The sequence below is a fragment of the Sprattus sprattus genome (genome assembly GCF_963457725.1).
Source record: "Sprattus sprattus genome assembly, chromosome: 18".
Taxonomy (NCBI): Eukaryota; Metazoa; Chordata; class Actinopteri; order Clupeiformes; family Clupeidae; genus Sprattus; species Sprattus sprattus.
The window spans coordinates 29,873,704-29,893,118 of record NC_137916.1 but is presented as its reverse complement, the minus strand read 5'-3'; the positions used below and the strand labels follow the sequence as shown (position 1 = coordinate 29,893,118).

The window sequence follows — 19,415 nt, the reverse complement described above, 5'->3', positions numbered from 1 at the left end:
CATACAAACACACACACACACACACACACACACACACGCACACACACACACACACACAAACACACACACACACACACACTCACACACATTGTTGTGTAATAATATTTACTAATTGTAAGTTAAGAGAGTTAGTAATTTGCAGGTAAAAAATGACTAGAGAATAGATAGGTCAGAATAGATGAGGTATTCACAATAACTCCTCTTCCTCTCTAGTTCACCACCTTCATCGAGTCCCAGCTGGCCGAGGGCAAGGGTCGCATGCGTCCAGGGATGGACAAGGACGTCGTCATCAGAGATATGTTCACCAATCAGGATCGCAACAACAACGGCAAGATCACCGCGGAAGAGCTTAAACTCAAATCAGACGAGGATCCTCCCAAGCACGAAGAACTGTAAGAAGAAGAGAGAGGCCAACAGACCAATGAGAAAGAAGAGCGAGGCAAATCAGACCAATGAGAAAGAGATCGTAGGGGGAGGGAGGGAGGAAGGAGAGGCAGAGACTTGGAAACCATACCAAACAAACTTCACTGAAACTTTGTCTAGCCAGTCATTGAACTAAACACCACCAACTTCTCGTTCAGACCAAGTATCTTACAATGCACTGCAGATGTCCAAGAGGCAGCGTTTGCCCTCTGGTGTAAAAATGGGTGGTTGTATGTTTTAGACAGGGTATGTGCAATACAAGACTTTTTTTTTGTAAGCACCTTGGATCTTGTGACATATCAAAAGAAAAAAACAACAAACTGTGTTTGTAATTAAAAATGACAAGAAATGTAATATGTGAATTGCTTACAAGATTACTGTTTTTTTAACCAACCCTGATTTTTTTTTTCTAAAAGGTTGGATAGAGCAGAGATAATTGAACTGTCTGAAAAACAATGTAACCCCCATTCAAAAGTATAGCACAATTGTATGTGCCTATAATTTTATGTACAACACTTTTGTAGATGTTTAGTCCAATAAAAATGCCTGTGGGTGCTTTTTTGTTTTTTAATAAAAGATTGATTGGTGTTGTCTGAATTACAAGTACAGCTGTATTTTAATATTCTGAACTAGCTCTCAAATATGTTATGATATCAATTTGCAGCCTAGTGTTGAAAAAAACCTGTAATTGCAAGGCTTTTGAAGACTTGATTGATCGTCTCTATGCTACCAGACCGTCATCTTCAGTGGGTAACAGCACCATCTGGTGGCCTATAGAATATTGTTACATGTTATCTCCAGATAAGGATCCCAGAAAATCTACTGCATTACCTGTTTTACGCTCTCCTAAAATCAGATGACTGACAGAAATATAGAACATTGTAGTCTTTTTCTGGCAATTTTCCATAGCATGGTGTGTATTTTTTAAATAATTAGTTTCTCTCTCTAACTGTGGAGCCCCAGAATGAGAAGGAAATTAATGGAAATAGAATGGAATGCGCTTTCTTCCCCTCTCAAGATATTATGCCCCAAGAATAACTAAACAAACCCCTACGCTTACAACCCCAGAGATGGGTGATGGGCGCCATCTTGTGAAGGGTGATCTAGGATGTTAGAGATGGGTGATCGGGGCCATCTTGTGAAGGGTGATATAGGAAGTTGGATGTGTATAAGGGTCCCAGTGACCGCCTACTGAAGAGCAGACCAGTGTGATGGAGAGCGTCTCTAAATAATGGAGGGAAATCACGTGGGTAGAATGTGATGGAACTGAATAAGGCTCCAAGGGAAGTTTTAGGATTTATTTTTCAATTTTATTGTTTGTTTTTACGGCTGTGAGTACTCTGGCTCCAGCCTACACTGTGTATCAAATCTAGTCACCCATTATGCTCCATCAGAGGCCCTAAGATCCTCAATGAACGTTTCTGGTTTTACCGTGGTCTAATTTTAAATCCAAGGGGGATGGAGCTATTACTGTCCTTGGTCCTAAATTATGGAATAGTCTCAGATCTGCTTCCTGTATAGAGACTTTTAAACGATTCAGATTTTAGTCTGGTCTGAGGTGGTGCTTTTGTCTCTGCCTTTAGTTAAGTCTGAGGTTTTGGTCAAGTCTATTCTTTCAGTTATTTTGGCTTACTCTATTAGTTTTATTCAGTTACCTGTATTTTATGGTTTAATTTATTGTATATATATATATTTTTTTTTTTTTTTACATTTTATTAACTCTAACTTGCAGGTGTTTTATTATGTTTTATTGTTTTTACGACTTTTAATTGTGCTCTTCTATTGATTTTCTTGTATTTCTTCTTCTTATTTTTAGTTTATTCTTTCTTCTTGTATTCACTTTTACTTGTTTCATTTGATCACTTCCTTTTATCTACTTTATTTCTTCTCAAACATTTGTATCAATGTATTTGTAAAGCACTTTGGTACGGCTCCTGTTGTTTTTAAATGTGCCATCCAAATAAAGATGACTTGACTTGAGATCCAAACATATTAAGTATACTTCTTTTTCATAAGGGGAAGTCAATCTTCAAATCAGTTGAAAAGATCAGATGAGATAGATATCAGATATCATCCAGCAACCATAGGTCTCATTTCTACAAATAGAAAACTGTTAGTCCAGTGAAGAAGAGAATTAGTAACCTAAAGACAGACAGCAAGAGCTGTCAAGCCAACACTCCAAGCGACCTTAAGCAGCTGAAGGCTTACCCACCTTGTAATCATCTCCCAATGAATGGATTTCAGTTATGTATCATATGATGTAGGTTCAATTTGATATAAAGTAATAATACTATTCATTTGTATACTTATACTACTGCATTGCAAGCTTGTTCTCCTATGTGTGTGTGTGTGTGTGTGTGTGTGTGTGTGTGTGTGTGTGTGTGTGTGTGTGTGTGTGTGTGTGTGTATGCACCATGTGTATTGATCGTCTGGGTAAACCTCTAGTCTAGTACAAGCACTTTGAGCTGCATTCTTTTGCATGAAAGGTGCTATATTATCATTATTATTATTATTATAGAACAAGCCACCGCTAGGGCCAATGCTAATAGAATAAAGGAACAATGCCCTATTACACCTTAGCAGACATCCCCTTCCTGCTCCAGATGTGTGGAATACACAACACGTATTTACCATTTGGGGCCACCATGTGAACTAGCTCTTCCGAAGTCAGATCCCCCCCCCCCCCACTCAACATGCCCCCTTTTCCCCACCTGTACCTGGAACACACCTACATCACACCCCCAAGGTTGACCCATCACCCCACGGCTGACTAGTACAAATGTTTTAATTGTCTTTGTAAATGTACTGATATTTGGGTAAAAGTTTAATAAGATGGTCATACTATGTTGCTCTTTCTTTCCTGGTTCGTTGAAACACGCCCCATAATCACAGCTCAATGGAGCCGTATCAGACTCATGTTCTTACTAGAATTATGAGTATGACATCGTCAGGCTAAAGATGAGTAATACGTAATAAGAAAAGGTAAAAAGACAAAATAGAAACCAGTTCAGTAAATTTGGGTACATTCTGTGCACACCAGATTTAACACCTGCCATCATATTAGCTGCAATATGCCCAAGAAGCATGCTGGAAGGGCAAAATGTATCAGACACAAAAAGCCTTAACACAGGATCACTTCCAAATAATTCCGTAATAAGGTCACAAAATAACACCATGAGATGCAGGCTACTGGGGACATATTTTTGCCATGCATTTCTTTATGTTGTCACTGTGAATGTCTGCTATTTGGTCATACATGCATGTTGGGGCATAAAATATAAATGTGTCTCTTATTTGAACTAAACTGTTGACAAATTGAGAAATAACTACTTTCCTGACACTAAACTTAATTGTAATCAGTGCAATTGACACAGAGATGCACACAAGTACCAGTGCAATCTTGGCACAAGAATTAAGCATGGCCGTTTTGCACATACCTTCTGTACGTACATTCAGTACCAGTTCTTTACATTTTCTCCTTTTACCTTTGTGTATGAAAGTACCTTGTTCACATAGTATGCAGTCATGGAGAGATATCAAACAACAAACACTGATTACAAAATGTTTTTTTTTTTTAATTGAGCAGCGCCAGTAACAATGTAATTACATTCCAAAGACATACTTTGATAACACCTGCTGTGGATTCGAGATGACTTCAGGCTGGCTTGATGGATGGACACGTAGAAAAAGAAAGAGTACGGAAACTCATCAACATTCAGAGCAAAGTTTCACACCCCAGAGCCACTCGCTGCAGTGACGCGGCTGGCTCAAGTAGCAATGTTGTATGCTGGACTTGTTATTCTGTTATCTCCACCTCCACTCAAAAGACTGCTTGGTGCACTGACAAAGGATGGAGCTGGATGTTAGGCAGAACAAACCAGCCAAGGTCTTTTAGCTAGTTCTGGTGCGTAGAATATCAGTGGTGCAATCTTTTTACAAGTGCCATCTTCAGTTTCTTTGCCACAGTCACACTGACTTGACATAGATCAGGATCTTAAGTCCCTTGGCCAACCTAAAATAGCACTTTAAAAAAAATATAATAATAAAAAAATACACTTACCAAAATCTTTGATAAACCAAATAAACAGTTACAGTAAAAATAAGAAACTAAAGGATAGATGTATAGGCTGTCAAAATGACTCCCTCTTCCACACATACATCACTGCTGTTCTTTAATAAGCCTGTGCAAGGCAGCCACTGAAGCCAAAGCACTAAGCCCTCTCTATCAATCTCTCTCCAGTCATTTCAGATCCGCAGACGTTAGAAAAGAATGGCCACTGAAGGTGCTCGTAATGAACTTTGTTTCAAATACTGATGATCTCTCCTTGGTGTGACTTGGTTAGGTCCTGCATTGAACATTGACTAAGAATGTCTCATGCATTTTGAAAAAACGATTCTGGGAAAATCAAATGCCCTTATATGGGGTATTTGTGCGTGTATCTAAATCTGTGTGTGTGTTGTGTGTGCGTAAAAGCCATATCGATCAATGTCAACATGACAAATTATGGTTAATGTGTGAAGGATTTTGAGGTGCAGCCTGCACATGACATTAACTAATGTGACCGAGGGAAGAAACAGGTGCATGAACCGTTCAACCAACACACATCCATAGGGAGAGGATTGGTTCACTGACAGCGCTTGCAGCATCGGATCAGTCTCCACCGCTACGTTCCGGGGGGTGGGAGAGGTCAGTTGGGAGTGTGTGTGTGTGTGTGTGTGTGTGTGTGTGTGTGGGGGGGGGGGGGGGAGGGGAAGGGGTTGGAGTTTGAGCAGGACACCCCCCTGTCTGTCAGCGATACCAGGAAGGGGAAGGAGGCCGCCCTGCACAAACAGCATTCTGAGACCAGGGCCACGGGTGTAAAGGTCAGAGGTGGGCTGGTGTAGGGGTGAAAGTTCACTTGCTGTCAGTGATGTAGTGCAATATGGCATTGGGCACTTCCATGGTTTCATCTTTCACCAAGACAATGTCATAGGAGTTCAGGTAGGTCTCCATCCATGCGTCCACCTAAGGCACAGAATGGCCATCATAAGAAAAAGCAATAGAAAAATTTGACATATATTTACTTCTGGATTGTAATCAATGGACATTGTGTATCTGTGTCTCTAAGTGTGTGTGTGTGTGTGTCTACCTTGTCATTCAGGTAGCCAATCTTCAGGATATTATCCATATTCTGCACCCCATCAGCCATGGTCAGGTCCCCCATGGAGTCCCCCATCAGCACGACGTTGTGGCGGTCATTGAGCTCCTCGAAGTGGCCTGTGTTGAGCAGCGCTCCCTCACGCTTGTTATAGGTGTGGATGAGTTCACCTTTGAAAGCTTGCAGCGTGCCCTTATGGACAAGCAATATCCATGAGGGTTGATTAGGACCACTGAACTGAGTGTTGTTACATATACCGAGATACACGGCAAATTATGAGGCCCAAATGGGGCTATAACACTTGGGGCTCCAAACCCTTATTTAATCAAAACATTATTTTTTAATGAGTTACAGATTTAAATTTCTTCTGATTACTGAAATGCTGTGATCCATATGCCAAGTTCAATATGGATGCCACATAAGATTTTCAGCAAAATGTTTTGAAATCAATTCCCACACCTTCTGGAAACAAACCACACTACAGTACACCAAGACAAAGATACTTGTGTTTTGGAATACATGCTAAATGACAACACTTACGGTTTCATCAAAGTCCATGTAGTTAGAGATGACTTTGACGTTTGGGTAGAAGACCCCTGCCTGTCTTATCACCTCCTCCAGGACGTCTCCTATCCCAGCTGAGAAGACGAGAAGAGGGATGTTCTGCTCCTTCAAGTGGTCAAATAAACCCTGGTAGCCATCCCTGCAGAAACGGCATGGACCATGTTGTGACAAAAAGTGACATTAAAGAACAGACTGCATTCTGTGTGGTTAAAGATCTTCTCACAAGGATGCCACAAACTCTTACTGTACATCCACTCTGCTGCTGATGTTTGTTCATATTGGTTTACAGAGTGACAAAAACAAATCCAAAACATACGTGTAATGATTCCTTACTATGACCAGGGTAATGGGAGAACACAGAATGATTCATGCTTAGACTCCTCATGCGCTCACCTGAGCATGGCGTCTGACTCTTTCACTGCTGTGGCCAGCAGATCCTTCTTGATCTTCTGCTGCACCAGAAGGTTATGGGCTTTGGTCCACCTGTATCAAACCACACAGTACGTCACATCACTGCCTCCTGTGGCTTCAAGCGAGCACATCCCCATCTCTATTGTGGTCGGATGGCAAGACACAGGCCAACAGAGAGGTGGTTCATGTGTGGTAACTGAAAAAAAGAGATGGCCAGGGGAAGACTTACCATTCCACCATGAACGGTATCTTATCCTCCACTAAGCGGGTGGAGTCAATCTCAATGGGGTAGTACGTGCTCAGTAGGTCCTTCAGCTGAAGACAATGCACAGAGGTGAGGACAACCTATATTAGTTCCCACCCTACATTCTCAATAGGTTTGGTTAACATGAACACTGAGTGCAGACGAGAGCAGGTAACAGCTGTGGGGGTCCAATCTCACAAACTAGACCTAACCCTCAGCGAGGCGATGGGCTCTTACCTTTTCTTTGCATTCTTCACTGATCAATTTACTGTTATCCAGTATATCTAAAAAGACAACATACACTCTGTTCAGATGTTACGTTAGGTAATCCCTAAACCAATTAGGCTTTGATCCATAATGTATCCACATATATAACTTTACTTAAAAATTGAGACATAATTCTGGTATGGTAAAGCAGAATTGGTTTGAAATATTTAACCCAAATACAAACACATGCTTCTCAATCCATTTAATTGCCAAATTACCAATGACTCACTGTGGCAAGTAGGGCATCGCTTTCCATTTAAAGCAAATCTGGTGAGTGTCATATCGAAGTCTGAAATCACCTACAAAAAGAGCACAATGGTCAGGACTTTCATTACAACATAAATTATATTAAGAAAGTGACAACAGGTAGTCTGTTCAATATAAAGGTTTACAGGGGCAGTCAGTTGATTATATGGCAAATGGAAATAAAACTATAGAAAAACATTTAAAAAGCAAGAAACTCACATACACATATTACATAAAACTATGCGAAAGCATCTGTGATGTACAGGCAATTCATTGATGTACCTGGACAGTATTGGGCCCTGCCTTTCTCATGGCATTTAGAATCCGATCCACTTTCTCAGGATCTCCGATTCGCACGGATGAGAATTTTGACAATGCAAGAATCTGTTATGACACAAAGCCAAGTGGTGAAAAACTGTTTTTGTAACCTGGAAAACAGATCACCAGAAACAAAGCATTGTGCGTATTAAGACCTGAAATTCATTCAATCAGGAGATTAACTCGCAGGGGAGTCTATACCGTCGATAGTATACGATGCATATTAGCTTGAGTCGGGTTATTCATTTTGCATTGTTTAAAACGCGTCTGACTTTCCAGTTGTTGTGTCACCGTGTCCGTTACGTAGCTAACCCATTCGACCCCAGCTGGACAACACAGAAGGGCCATCGGTAATATAGACAGCAAGCACCGATCATTTAAAATATGCAGCTGACAAAGGATATTTTTACTGCAACGAACGTATCTTTCAAACTGAAATCGAAACGTTACTTAGCTTTAATTAGGATGCATGACTAGCATTAGCTAAAGTAATGTAGCTAACGACAAGACAATAACAACTAGCATGACAAATGACTGCAGTCATAAGAAAAAAAAAAATAGAAATACTCAAAAAGACTGAAATAATCTGAAATGTTCGTGGACGAAGGGTTTAGCAGAACAGCTATTCATTCACTCGCTCTCTTGCACATAGTTTATGCACTAGATTAGCCAGCTAGCAAAGAGCACGTAGGAAGTAATTTAGCAAGCAAACGTTTATTTACTTACCATTTTGAAGTTAGATGAATAGCACTTTAAATACCAGAAAAGAAGAACCACAAACGTGCAATTTGAAAATAATATTGACAGTGTTTTCCCTGCTAGAGCATAAACAGAATGTCCTTAACAAAACATACACAGAACTGTAACAGCTGGCAGGAGCAGTAGGACCGGAGAGACAACCGGATATGTCCCCAGTAGTACAAAGGATGTAGAGAAATCATTCCGGGTAGGTAGCAAAGCTGGTAGACTAAAAGCGTACTCATTCTTTCCCAGTTTATTAAATTGTTATGCTGGTGTAATTAGACATAAAGAAAACATAACATTAAATATAACACAAACATAAGCCATCATGTGTTGCTTTCTTAGCTCTATGCTGTTGTCTGTATCAAAAGTGTATTTATATGTGTGCATAAGTAGCTGTTATTGAGTTAACTTTTAAAGCTGTTATGGAGATAACTCATTATAATAACTCATTAATCTGTAGGTTAAAGTTCAGCTCAGCTGCTTCGTGTTGGTAGCTATGCATCAGCCACATATAAAAAAAGGAATGCATTCCTGTACATTCTACTGGGGTGATGCTATAATGAGAGGTTCTAGAACCCCCCAAAAAGAACACTGCTAGAGGCAATACTTTCAGTTAAGCACAGCCTCTGAACTAACCAGCAGCATCTTTAATACTTCCAACACAGTCAAGATTTGGTTGTACGTGTCAGTCATTCTTAATTCGTGTAGCTACTGCAGCAAAGATGAGTGAACCTGAGGAACCGGCCTCTTCCCCCAAGTTCCAGCGCTGCTTCATGGAGAGAAAAATGAGTGCCATGGCCTGCACCATTTTCAATGAGCTGCGCCTCGAGGGCAAGCTATGTGATGTGATAGTCAAAGTCAATGGGATGGAGTTCAATGCTCACAAAAACATTCTGTGTGGCTGCAGTGCCTACTTTCGGTGAGTGGTAAGGGACCCACCGGTTACCCCCCAGAGCTTACCTCAGCAACTTCTCATAGAGTGCCAGCATTCATTCATAAGTTTGTTTCAGTCATTCAGTTATAGATCCTCTTCTCTTTTGCGTGATACCCATACAATGATACGGCCTACGTACATGTATGGAGATAGCTTCAAAATGCCACAATAGGTCTTAATTAACCTTACTTGTCTGGCATTTAGGCCTACTGTAAAGCTTACCAATTACTAGGGTGGACAGAGGGTAATGTCTCTATAACTTAATAATAATATTGTCCTCCACATCTGAGAGGAACTTTAAATCCAAATGTTTTCAGATTTCAATGATTATAATAACTATGGTGATCAATAATGACTGTGTCTTAAATGTGACACTGAAATTGATGGTAACTCTTGTTTACAGAGCCTTATTCACCAGTGAATGGAACAACTCAGAAAGGCGCGTCTACAACATCCCTGGCATTTCACCTGATATGATGCGTCTCATCATCGAGTATGCATACACTCGCACTGTCCCGGTGACAACAGAGAATGTGCAGCAGCTCTTAGCGGCTGCCGACCAGTTCTCCATCATGGGCATTGTGCGTGCCTGCTGCGAGTTCCTGGCGGGGCAGCTGTGCCTGCTGAACTGCATCGGCATCTGTAAGTTTGCAGATTTCTTCTCGTGCTCCGAGCTGCGCCAACGTGCCTACGTTTACATCCTGCACAACTTCGACGACATGGTGAGAACCTCCGAGGAGTTCTTGGAGCTCTCTCTGACCGAGCTGTGTGGGATTATCGAGAAGGACGAGCTGAACGTGAAGCAGGAAGAGGTGGTCTACGAGGCCGTGCAACGATGGATTGCCCATGAGCCTCAGCAGAGGAAGAAACACATTGTTGTGCTGCTGCCCAAGGTAGGAGACAGACTTGAGGAACTTGAAACAGAGCCCACAAAGACCCAAAGGCCGAGGTATCTGTTTGAAGTGATGCTGAATTAGAACGCTAACACTTTCAACCAACCAACACATTTTGCAAATGTCTTTGTGGCAGTAAATCTTTGACGAGAAACTTCAAAAAAGTTTCGTCTTCCACACCACTTTCGTCTTCTACTTCTCCCTATATGTAGCATGTCCTCTTCAAAGTATCGCCATCAATATCTTCTTAACCTCTACTTTATTTTTCCTCGAATGTCTATCCAGATTCGCTTGGCCTTAATGACGGCTGACTACTTCATGAACAACGTGAAGAACAACACACTGGTGAAGGACAACGAAGAGTGCAAGCCTGTCATCATCAATGCACTGAAGGCCATGTACGACCTCAACATGAACGGCCCTTCCAATGACTTCACCAATCCTCTAACCCGCCCTCGCCTCCCTTTTGCCATCCTACTGGCCATTGGTGGCTGGAGTGGCGGTAGCCCCACCAATGGGATTGAGGCCTACGATGCCAGGGCGGACCGCTGGGTGAACGTGACCCGCGAGGAGGAAAGCCCACGGGCTTATCACGGCGCAGCCTACCTGAACGGGTTCGTGTACTGTGTCGGAGGATTCGACAGTGTGGACTACTTTAACAGCGTGCGCAAGTTCAACCCCACCACCCGCACCTGGCACCAGGTGGCGCCAATGCACTCGCGCCGCTGCTATGTGAGCGTGACAGTGCTGGACGGCCACATCTACGCCATGGGTGGCTTCGACGGTTACATGCGCCTGAACACCGCTGAGCGCTACGAGCCTGAAACCAACCAGTGGACCCTCATTGCCTCCATGCATGAGCAGAGGAGCGATGCCAGTTCCACAACACTGCATGACAAGGTAGGTCAACCCCTGTCTTATTCTAACAACACTGGGCCCGAAATTAAACATGCATTGCCATCACGTGTAGCTCCGCTTAGTAATTTTAGATTTCACATGTTTTGTGATTTGTGACAGGTGTACATTTGCGGTGGTTTCAATGGAAACGAGTGCCTGTTCACGGCAGAGAGCTACAGCCCCCAGACCAACCAGTGGACTCTGATTGCCCCTATGAGGAGCCGGCGCAGTGGGGTGGGAGTGATCGCATATGGAGAGCATGTGTATTCAGTACGTGTCCCCCGCTCCCCAAAACACACACACACACACACACACACACACACACATGTTGCGTCACACATAATGTTTTTTTAGCTCAGATAGAAAAATATGAACTTTATGAGAATTGGATGTACTTTGCAAATTTACAGCTCCTTTATGTCTAAGAAATGTAAATGTCTTATACAGAGAGAAATACATTTCCCACTCATACTGGCATGAATTTCTTAATCACCATGGTTTTGTTGTCCTCTCTTTTCCATATTTAAGGTTGGAGGTTTTGACGGTGCCAACCGTTTGAGAAATGCGGAAGCCTACAACCCTCAGACCAACACTTGGCGCGCTGTGCCAACCATGTTCAACCCACGCAGTAATTTTGGCATTGAGGTGCACCACCTTACCATCCCTTGCCCTTTTCCCGTTTGCTCTCAGCCACAGTGTCAACACTTATGACAGTGTGTCAACACATTTCACAGAGCATTTTCATAGTTACACAGAAGACTCCTCAAGTATGTACTTTCTATGTAAACAGACATTTTTTTTTCCCTCTCGTCTTAGGTGGTGGATGACCTGTTGTTTGTTGTGGGCGGCTTCAATGGATTCACAACCACATTTAACGTGGAGTGTTACGATGAAAAGACAGATGAATGGTAAACTTCTAACTCCTCGCGTCAAATTTAAAATGCACACACTCATATGCATACACATTTAACGACACATTTCTGAAAATATTTTTTAAAGTTGTAAATAGAGTCACCTCAGATTAGGAATAAAAACATGCCAGATATATAATATAATATATAATATAACAGATATATGCCTTATAAATAAGTGACTTGAATGAATGAATAATACATAATAAACGTTCTGTTTTATGATCCCCTTGCAGGTATGATGCCCATGACATGGGCATTTTCCGCAGTGCCTTGAGCTGCTGTGTGGTGCCAGGTCTGGCCAACGTGTCAGACTATGCCGCCCCCCGCGATACCCTCCAGATCCAGAGAGAGGAGCTCAAACTGTCCACCTCCAACAGCCTTCAGTCTGTCTGAGAGCTGGATCAATGCACCTCTCTGTTAACTAGGCAAAGGCACAGACTGTCCTAACATTAAATAAATGCTCCAAGCTCCTCCCAAAGTGCTCAGGGGGGAAAGAACCAAGGCAGACACAAATATAGAAGTATTTATTTTTTTATTGCATCCATATATTTTTCTATTTCTTCTTAAAGAGGGCGGGGCTGATGATACAGGCGACTGTCATCTACACGTTTGCTGGTTTGAAGTATGGACATGGATTTAGTGTCTGTTGCATGAATTCATTAGACATCACTGAATACTAAATGGAAAAAAAGAAAGTCTATTAAAAATGATTTAATTTCAGCATTTTATCATTTTGTTTTTGTAGTATTACAAGGTTCACGACATGCAAAGCCTAAAATATACTTATGATTCACTGTGTTTTTTTTTGTGTGTGTGTGTGTTGCTATACAAACAGGCAAAGAGCTAGGAAATGGCTGATCCGTTCTGCATGAGTTCTTCAGCAGGCCAAGTCACTTTTCAGCATGCATCTCCACCCCTAAACCATTTCTCTGCTGCGGCTCAGAGACAGCAACATGGCTTAACTTAAGACAGAACGGTGTCAAAATATGTTTCATACAAATTTGTACAATCAGAGTCGTCTTAACGCATCCACCTGGCAAAGCATGTCGGGTGATGTCTCAGACCCCTACTGAGCTGGGTCCGAATCGGACATACATTTATGACAAATTATTCATGAGACACGGCCTATTTATCAGTCCAGTTATGTCACACAGTAGCAATCAAACTATGTAAGAGTAGAAAAGCATTCTTTATAAGCCTCTCAAACAACTTCAACCAGAACTTACTCAGAATGCAATGATCATTAAGTGCGTAATCTTCTAATATACAGGCACAAAGCTTGCAGTAGTCAGATTAAGAAGAAAGAAAAAAACCACTGACATAGAAAGATAGCAAAGGGCTGCATAGATGAAATTAAGGACAATGAAAAACAGGACGAAAGAAAAAAAAATACATGTTGTGATTAATCAACTTCTATTAAATTGGAATAAGATTTGATGGCAAAATAACCAGATTAAAATTCGAAATTTTGGAGAAAAAAAACGAAGGTGCACGTGCAACCGAAAACTGACGTGGAGAACTGGTCAAAACATCGGTCATCCGTTCATATCCTCGGTAACCTAGGATACGAGATTATATTTGGTCTCTCATCTCTTTCATCCAGTGAGGCAAAAGTTGATGAGGTGGAAGTTAACCTCTAAAACATTCAGGATTTAAATATAACACGATCATGGTAAAAAGTAAATAGCAAACAATAAAAGTAAATAATAATCATATGTCAATAATCATAAAGTCATCTGTGCTGTAAAGTGCACTTTCACCTTTTAAAGCTCTGCTCAGCAGATGGATAAACTTTAACACATATAGACACACCACACCTTACCCATAACCCACCATTCTCATCACCTCATCATCCCTGTCCAGCCCCCGAAAACCCCCACAAGATGTGGCACTGAACCCTCAGACGACAAGTGCACAGCACCAATCCCTTCTTCGTCAAACAACACAACGGGGACTGGGAGGAAAAAAAAAAAAAGGCATACAGTTACTGTAGACCCAGAATACATTTAGGAGGAAGAGCGGGAAAGGTTCTGTCATTCTGAGGTGAGTTCAGATAGAGGGTTATGGGGCATGTCAGGACAAAGGACAGGAAGATGCACCGTAGAGATGAAGACCAGTCCCATTCGCATACCCATCCAAGTTAGCTATTAGCACCCAGAGGAAGTGCCTCTTTACGAACGCTGACAAAAGAAAAACAATAACAACAACAACAATATCGTCAAAATAACAATGTAACAAATGTAGTGGAATGAAATGTGACATCACAGAAATGTCAGAAGGCTGATGTAAAACAAAGCTGAGGAGAGGCAAAAAGCTTTCTGTCTTCTCCACCCATCTACTACGTAATCCACCTCTCTCTACATCCATCTAGTACAGCAAGTGTTGCAATTTAATATTTTCTTATGAGGTGTTCCTCAACCTTCTCCTTGCTGCCATGTGGACCCACTGTGCTGGTGAATGGGTTGTGACTAAGAAGACAAAAACCTAGTACGCTACCAGCCCCAACTAAGTGCTTGGAGAATAAAAACAGAAACACAACCCCATAATGTTAAGGAGCCACGGACCCTCGGATAAATGTACTGTCCTTACCAGACAAATTACCTATGCAACCTGTGTATTCCCACTTCAAACAGGGCCATGGCGGCAAAGCTATAAGTGCAAGTCACAAAAGTACTCTTCGACTGCAGAAAAGTTAGCTACGCTAAGCTCTCTGGTCTGAATCTATTTCACCTTCATGCTGGAATGTCAGTTCGGGCATTTTTTCTTTTTGACTTTTAAGAGTCTTTTAAGACATACAATGATTGAAAAGAGAGATGGTCCGTCCATTTAGACGGAGCCACTTCCACCTTCATGGCTCTGATTTGTGATCGCGCAACATCCTGCTACATTGGTTAGGCCAAGATGATATACTCATATACATATGTATATGTATATATATATGTATGTATATGTATAAATATATATATACATACACATATATATATACTCTGTTCTCTAAATAATATACATATTAAAATACACACCACAAGTGCGTGATTTCCAACATTTTGGTCTCTTTTTTAGGAATTCTATTGATGCAATACATTCTGGTTTGGCTGGCTGTCCCTTCCAGTTGCCTCAAAATAAAATGCACCTCACGGTTGCTTTCCCAGCTCAACTCCCCACAGCCAGAAGCCTGCATGGCCTGAAACTCAGCTAAGATGCAGTGCAATATGGCGTTATAAACACCACCTCCACGACACTCAAAGGCCACCCCTTCACACCAAACACACCCTTGAGCAGAAAGCCTGATCGTCCTTGCAAAGGTCTGAAAAGAAATGGAATGATGAAAATGAGTAGACCGCGTGGGTAGTTGGCTGATGCCCATGGACGATGGAAGGACTCGACTAGCGGATGGCTGCAAAGACTGGCCCCGGGGCTTTTTTAAGGCCTCACCCTCGCCAACGTAACTCCCTACGCTTCAACTGGTACCCACAGGCAGGACGACGGGTGTGCAGAGGACGTGGGGGGGGGGGGGGACATGAGGGAAGAGAGGAAGCACCCATCGACGGGCAGCGCCTCTGTGAATTAGCACCCCACACCACCTCGCCCCTTCGCCCCTCAGCACTCGATCTGCGACTGCAGCTGTCGGCGCAGGGTCAGCGTGCGCCGGTGCAGCTGCTGCATCTGTTGCATGCGGTCGCGCTGGCGAGCCAGGTTCTGGGGCATGGGGTAGCGCTGGCAGCCGTACAGGAAGCGGTAGGGGATGCGCACGTGGCAGGCGGTGGCCCGGCAGCGCGGCTGAGGCATGGGCGGCAGCAGCATCCAGCGCTTGCGCTCGGCGCAGTAGCGGTACGCCTCCTTGCGGTACTGCTTGTCCACGTCGTCGCTGTTCTTCCAGCCGCCGATGACGAAGACGTCCTGGTGGAAGTGGCAGATGGCCGCGCCCTCCACGCCGATGACCTCCGGCGGCAGGCTCTCCAGGATCTCGTCGGTGACGCGGCTGCTGATCTTCTGCCGCGCCGCCTCGTCGCGCACCGCCGTGTAGCTCTTAGGGCAGCAGGAGGCCGTGTGGTAGAAGTTGGTGGGGGCCACGGCCATCTGGAAGAGGCAGTAGTTGTCGATGAGCGGGAGCGAGTCCACGTCCTGCCACTGGCGCGTCTCCGTGTCGTAGCGCGTGGTCACCGTCTTCAAACCGTCCTCGTTGTCCGTGTCCACGGGCGTACGCGCCGTCACGTACACGTAGCGGTCCTCCACGCTCACCGCCTTCACGTCGCGCAGGATCTTGGGCGCCGACTCCAGGTTGTGCCACTTGTCCTGCTCGGGCTCGTACACGCTGACGTCCTTGAAGCCCGGGCTGAAGTTGCCGTGGCCGCCGATGCTGTAGAGGATGTTTTTCACGCAGGTGAGGCCGAAGGAGTGCTTGCGCGTGGTCAGGTTGCTCACCTGCTCCCAGGTGTTGCGGTTGGGGTTGTAGCGCTCCACCGTCTTGGCAAAGCCAGGCTCCATGGAGCCGGCCACGTAGACGTGCGTGTCGGTGGCGGCGATGGCGTGCCCGTCCAGGTGGTTGTGAATGTGCGGCAGGTTGACCCAGCGGTCCTCGTAGATGAAGTAGCCCACGCACTCGCTCAGGTAGTCTCCTCCTTCCGACACGCCGCCGACCACCATGATCACGTCCATGTTCTGGCCAAAGCGCGGCTGGAAGGAGGCGGTGTAGGACGACCACAGCTCCACGTCGGCCGACTTGAGGTTCTCGAAGCGGATGGCGTGACCCTCCACGGCCTCGGCCACCAGACGCAGGCAGGCCTCGCTGGCCGCCACCAGCCTGTCGTTCTTGACCGCGCGCGTCAGGTACGTGGGCTTGATCTGAGGCAGTCGCAGGAGGCGGAACAGTTCCTCAAAGTAGCGATCGCGCTCCGACGAGTTTCGCTGCACCCACTTCACCACCGCCTCAAACAGCGCCTCCTCTGAGTCCACCGTGATCTCGGCGTCCGACAGCCAGTCCCGCACCAGGTGGAAGGGCAGCGTGAGGAACTCCTCGTCCTGGATGACCTTGTGGAAGTTGCGGCGGATCATGTCGGCTGCCCGCAGCGCCAGTTGGTCCAGCGTGTACATGTGCGCCAGGCTGTGCACCGCTACACAGTTGGCCAGGCTGAGCTTACGCTTCAGAAACTCACCGCAGAAGTCCTTCAGCTGAACCAGAAGGAACCTGAATGACACAAGAAGAGGAGAGGAGGAATAAGTACAGGTAAGCAGCGGTGTAGTCCAGGGTATACGCAGGTATACGGAGTAGACGCAGGTATACGGAGTATACGCAGGTATACAGAGTATACGCAGGTATACGGAGTATACCCACTTATTTTTCAGTCAGCTTCTCAAAACAGGACGTTTATCCTGTGCTGTAAGGGCTGCTTCAAAGAAATAAAGAGTATACCCACTTTTCCAGGGACCACTACACCACTGCAGGTAAGCAATACAGAATCAAACAACACGATGGGGATACCCTGGAAAATACTTTGCCTACTATTGGCAATGCCATTAGCCATTTCTACTGGCATGGGTATTTCAATGACAGCTATTTGTAAGAAAAAGTGTTCTCTTATCTTTCATCTGGATGCTGTCAATTGCCTCCAGACTCAAAACAAGCGGGCTACATGGTTAGGTAACACTTCAGTTAGCTCGTCTGTGTAGCACAAGGAGCCAAACCCAAAACCGAGGCAGAACAACAACCTTTTGTTCAGTAATGTTTGAGGCATGCATAACAGCGTTTTAATTATGAAATAGAATACATTAGAGAGCGTATGCATTCACAAAGCCTTAACACATTAGCTAGCACCCGCTCATAGCAATCTAGTGCAGGCTATGCAGACTACTATTTTGAAAAGCTGTCATCCCCACAGTTAGCCGTCTGTGATCTGCGCTAGCCTACCTGTCTGCAAGCTCCAACACTTCGTGAACATTGCAGGTGCTGACTCGGATCTCTCCCGTATACATGTACTGTATCACGCTCTCAACTGTCTCGGGGTCCGGCCCGTTTTCCGAACTCCATTCTTTCATCTCCACGCGACCGGACACCGACTCTGAAAACTGGCCACTCAGCAGCGGCGTGAAGTAGTCGGTCGCGGCGGCTAAAACCGAACGGTGGGCTGCCAGCTCAAAGTTCTGCGCTGTAGCCGCCCCTCCGCTGAAGGCCAATGTCACATCACAGAAAAGCCCCTGCTTCCTCTGTTCGTTCTGCCGCCGAGACAGCTCCGAGCAATGGGAGGACGACGTGAAATCCTCGGCCTCTTCCGTATCCCCATCCCCTGCGAGCGAGCTAGCTGAACTGGACCCTCCGCTTCCGCTACGGCTCGAGTCCTCTGGGTTCGGGGCAGCTGTTGCCATTCCGGGGAAAGAGGACAAGATCCTAAATTGCAGTAAACTTGTATGGGAGAGGATACACACGCAGACACACATACATGTACTCAAAACATAAACGACATAATGGGCATGCGCAGAGCCGTTAAGGCGTTGCCAGTTAGGTTGACGTAGTAGGTCTTCCCACGGAAGTAAATAATGACAGGAGGCCCACAGAATCAACGCTTTAGCCATAGACATAGAATAGAATAGGCTAGGTGCACGAAATACTCAGTGTGGGCAGTTTGTTTCCTGTTTAGCCAGGTGTATTTGAACCTGCCGCTATTCTGAATGTAATTAGCGTCTACACGGACCTGGTTAGGTGTTGCACCTAGTGAATCAGCATTACGATAAAGAAGGACTTGTAGACACTAATTACATTCAGAATAGTGGCAGGTTCAAACACACCTGGCTAAACAGGAAACAAACAGCCCACACTAAGTATTTCGTGCACCTAGCCTATAGAATAGAATATCTATGTCTATGGTTCTAGCTACCATATTGTAGAGGGTTAGGGACTTATGTTTTCATCACATGCACAAAACCTTTGAGTTTGCTTAGTTTACTTTAAAGATTTTGTGTAGAATAGCGCAGAACAAGCTTTAGACACAGACCGTAGAGGAGAGCGTTTGTACAGAAGTTGACCAGCCACATACTCAGGTAACTGTTAAGCCCATAGGGGCTACTGTGCTAGCTAACCCTGACTGTTAAGATCATGGGGGCTTCTGTGCCAACATAGTCATGGGATTTGGCATAGCCTACCCTCAATTAACCGAAAGAAGAAGAAGAAGATTTGGCATAGCTAAGGTTTTACAATTACGTAGAAAGCATTCAATAGGCCAATATAGTAATTATTGTTTATAGTCTGTCAAATGTGATGTCTGTAACGTATGTGTTATTTGATTAGCAAAGGAGAGTAGATGAAAGCAAAAAGAGAGACGAGAAGACAAGACAAGGATAGTGAGGTAACATGTGGAAGGGAGAACAGGAAGAAAGAGATGCAGGTAGACATTGCAACAGATATCCCTCAACCCCATAACTTTATGG

The 19,415-nt window shown here is 44.3% G+C and overlaps 4 protein-coding genes across 4 annotated transcripts in view; 2 read left to right on the top strand and 2 right to left on the bottom strand.

Moving 5' to 3' along the window:
* The window catches only part of LOC308379228 (peptidyl-prolyl cis-trans isomerase FKBP10-like), a 7,114-nt gene extending 6,094 nt beyond the window's left edge, over nt 1-1,020 (top strand). Inside the window, exon 10 of the mRNA XM_080856286.1 lies at nt 214-1,020. Within this exon, the coding sequence (XP_080712412.1) occupies nt 214-396 (183 nt within the window). The 3' untranslated portion in view covers nt 397-1,020. The remainder of the gene's footprint in view (nt 1-213) is intronic.
* Nucleotides 1,021-3,977: 2,957 nt separating this feature from the next.
* Nucleotides 3,978-8,489, bottom strand: LOC308379399 (cytosolic 5'-nucleotidase 3-like). The gene is made up of 9 exons (XM_080856523.1): nt 8,338-8,489; nt 7,576-7,677; nt 7,277-7,346; nt 7,018-7,064; nt 6,766-6,851; nt 6,519-6,608; nt 6,102-6,264; nt 5,553-5,753; nt 3,978-5,428 (listed from the first exon to the last, which is right to left on the bottom strand). The coding sequence occupies exons 1-9, from the start codon at nt 8,338-8,340 to the stop codon at nt 5,318-5,320; spliced, it is 873 nt and encodes a 290-aa protein (XP_080712649.1). The 5' UTR covers nt 8,341-8,489; the 3' UTR covers nt 3,978-5,317.
* Nucleotides 8,490-9,747: 1,258 nt separating this feature from the next.
* Nucleotides 9,748-12,386, top strand: LOC308379227 (kelch-like protein 10; the record flags this gene model as incomplete). Its single annotated transcript, XM_080856285.1, has 6 exons — nt 9,748-10,182; nt 10,468-11,082; nt 11,200-11,349; nt 11,608-11,724; nt 11,896-11,987; nt 12,227-12,386. The coding sequence occupies exons 1-6, from the start codon at nt 9,763-9,765 to the stop codon at nt 12,384-12,386; spliced, it is 1,554 nt and encodes a 517-aa protein (XP_080712411.1). The 5' UTR covers nt 9,748-9,762.
* A 3,207-nt stretch (nt 12,387-15,593) lies between these two features.
* On the bottom strand, nt 15,594-18,428 carry klhl11 (kelch-like family member 11; the record flags this gene model as incomplete). The annotated part of the gene is made up of 2 exons (XM_080855786.1): nt 15,594-17,181; nt 17,902-18,428. The coding sequence occupies 2 exons, from the start codon at nt 18,426-18,428 to the stop codon at nt 15,594-15,596; spliced, it is 2,115 nt and encodes a 704-aa protein (XP_080711912.1).
* Nucleotides 18,429-19,415: the final 987 nt, after the last annotated feature.

Excerpts from the sequence above, each read along its gene's own strand:
- LOC308379399 (XM_080856523.1), bottom strand. Across the intron at positions 6,265-6,518 it reads GAGTCAGACGCCATGCTCAG|GGATGGCTACCAGGGTTTAT; the intron begins GTGAGCGCATGA and ends CCGTTTCTGCAG. Across the intron at positions 5,429-5,552 it reads TTGGCTACCTGAATGACAAG|GTGGACGCATGGATGGAGAC; the intron begins GTAGACACACAC and ends TCTGTGCCTTAG.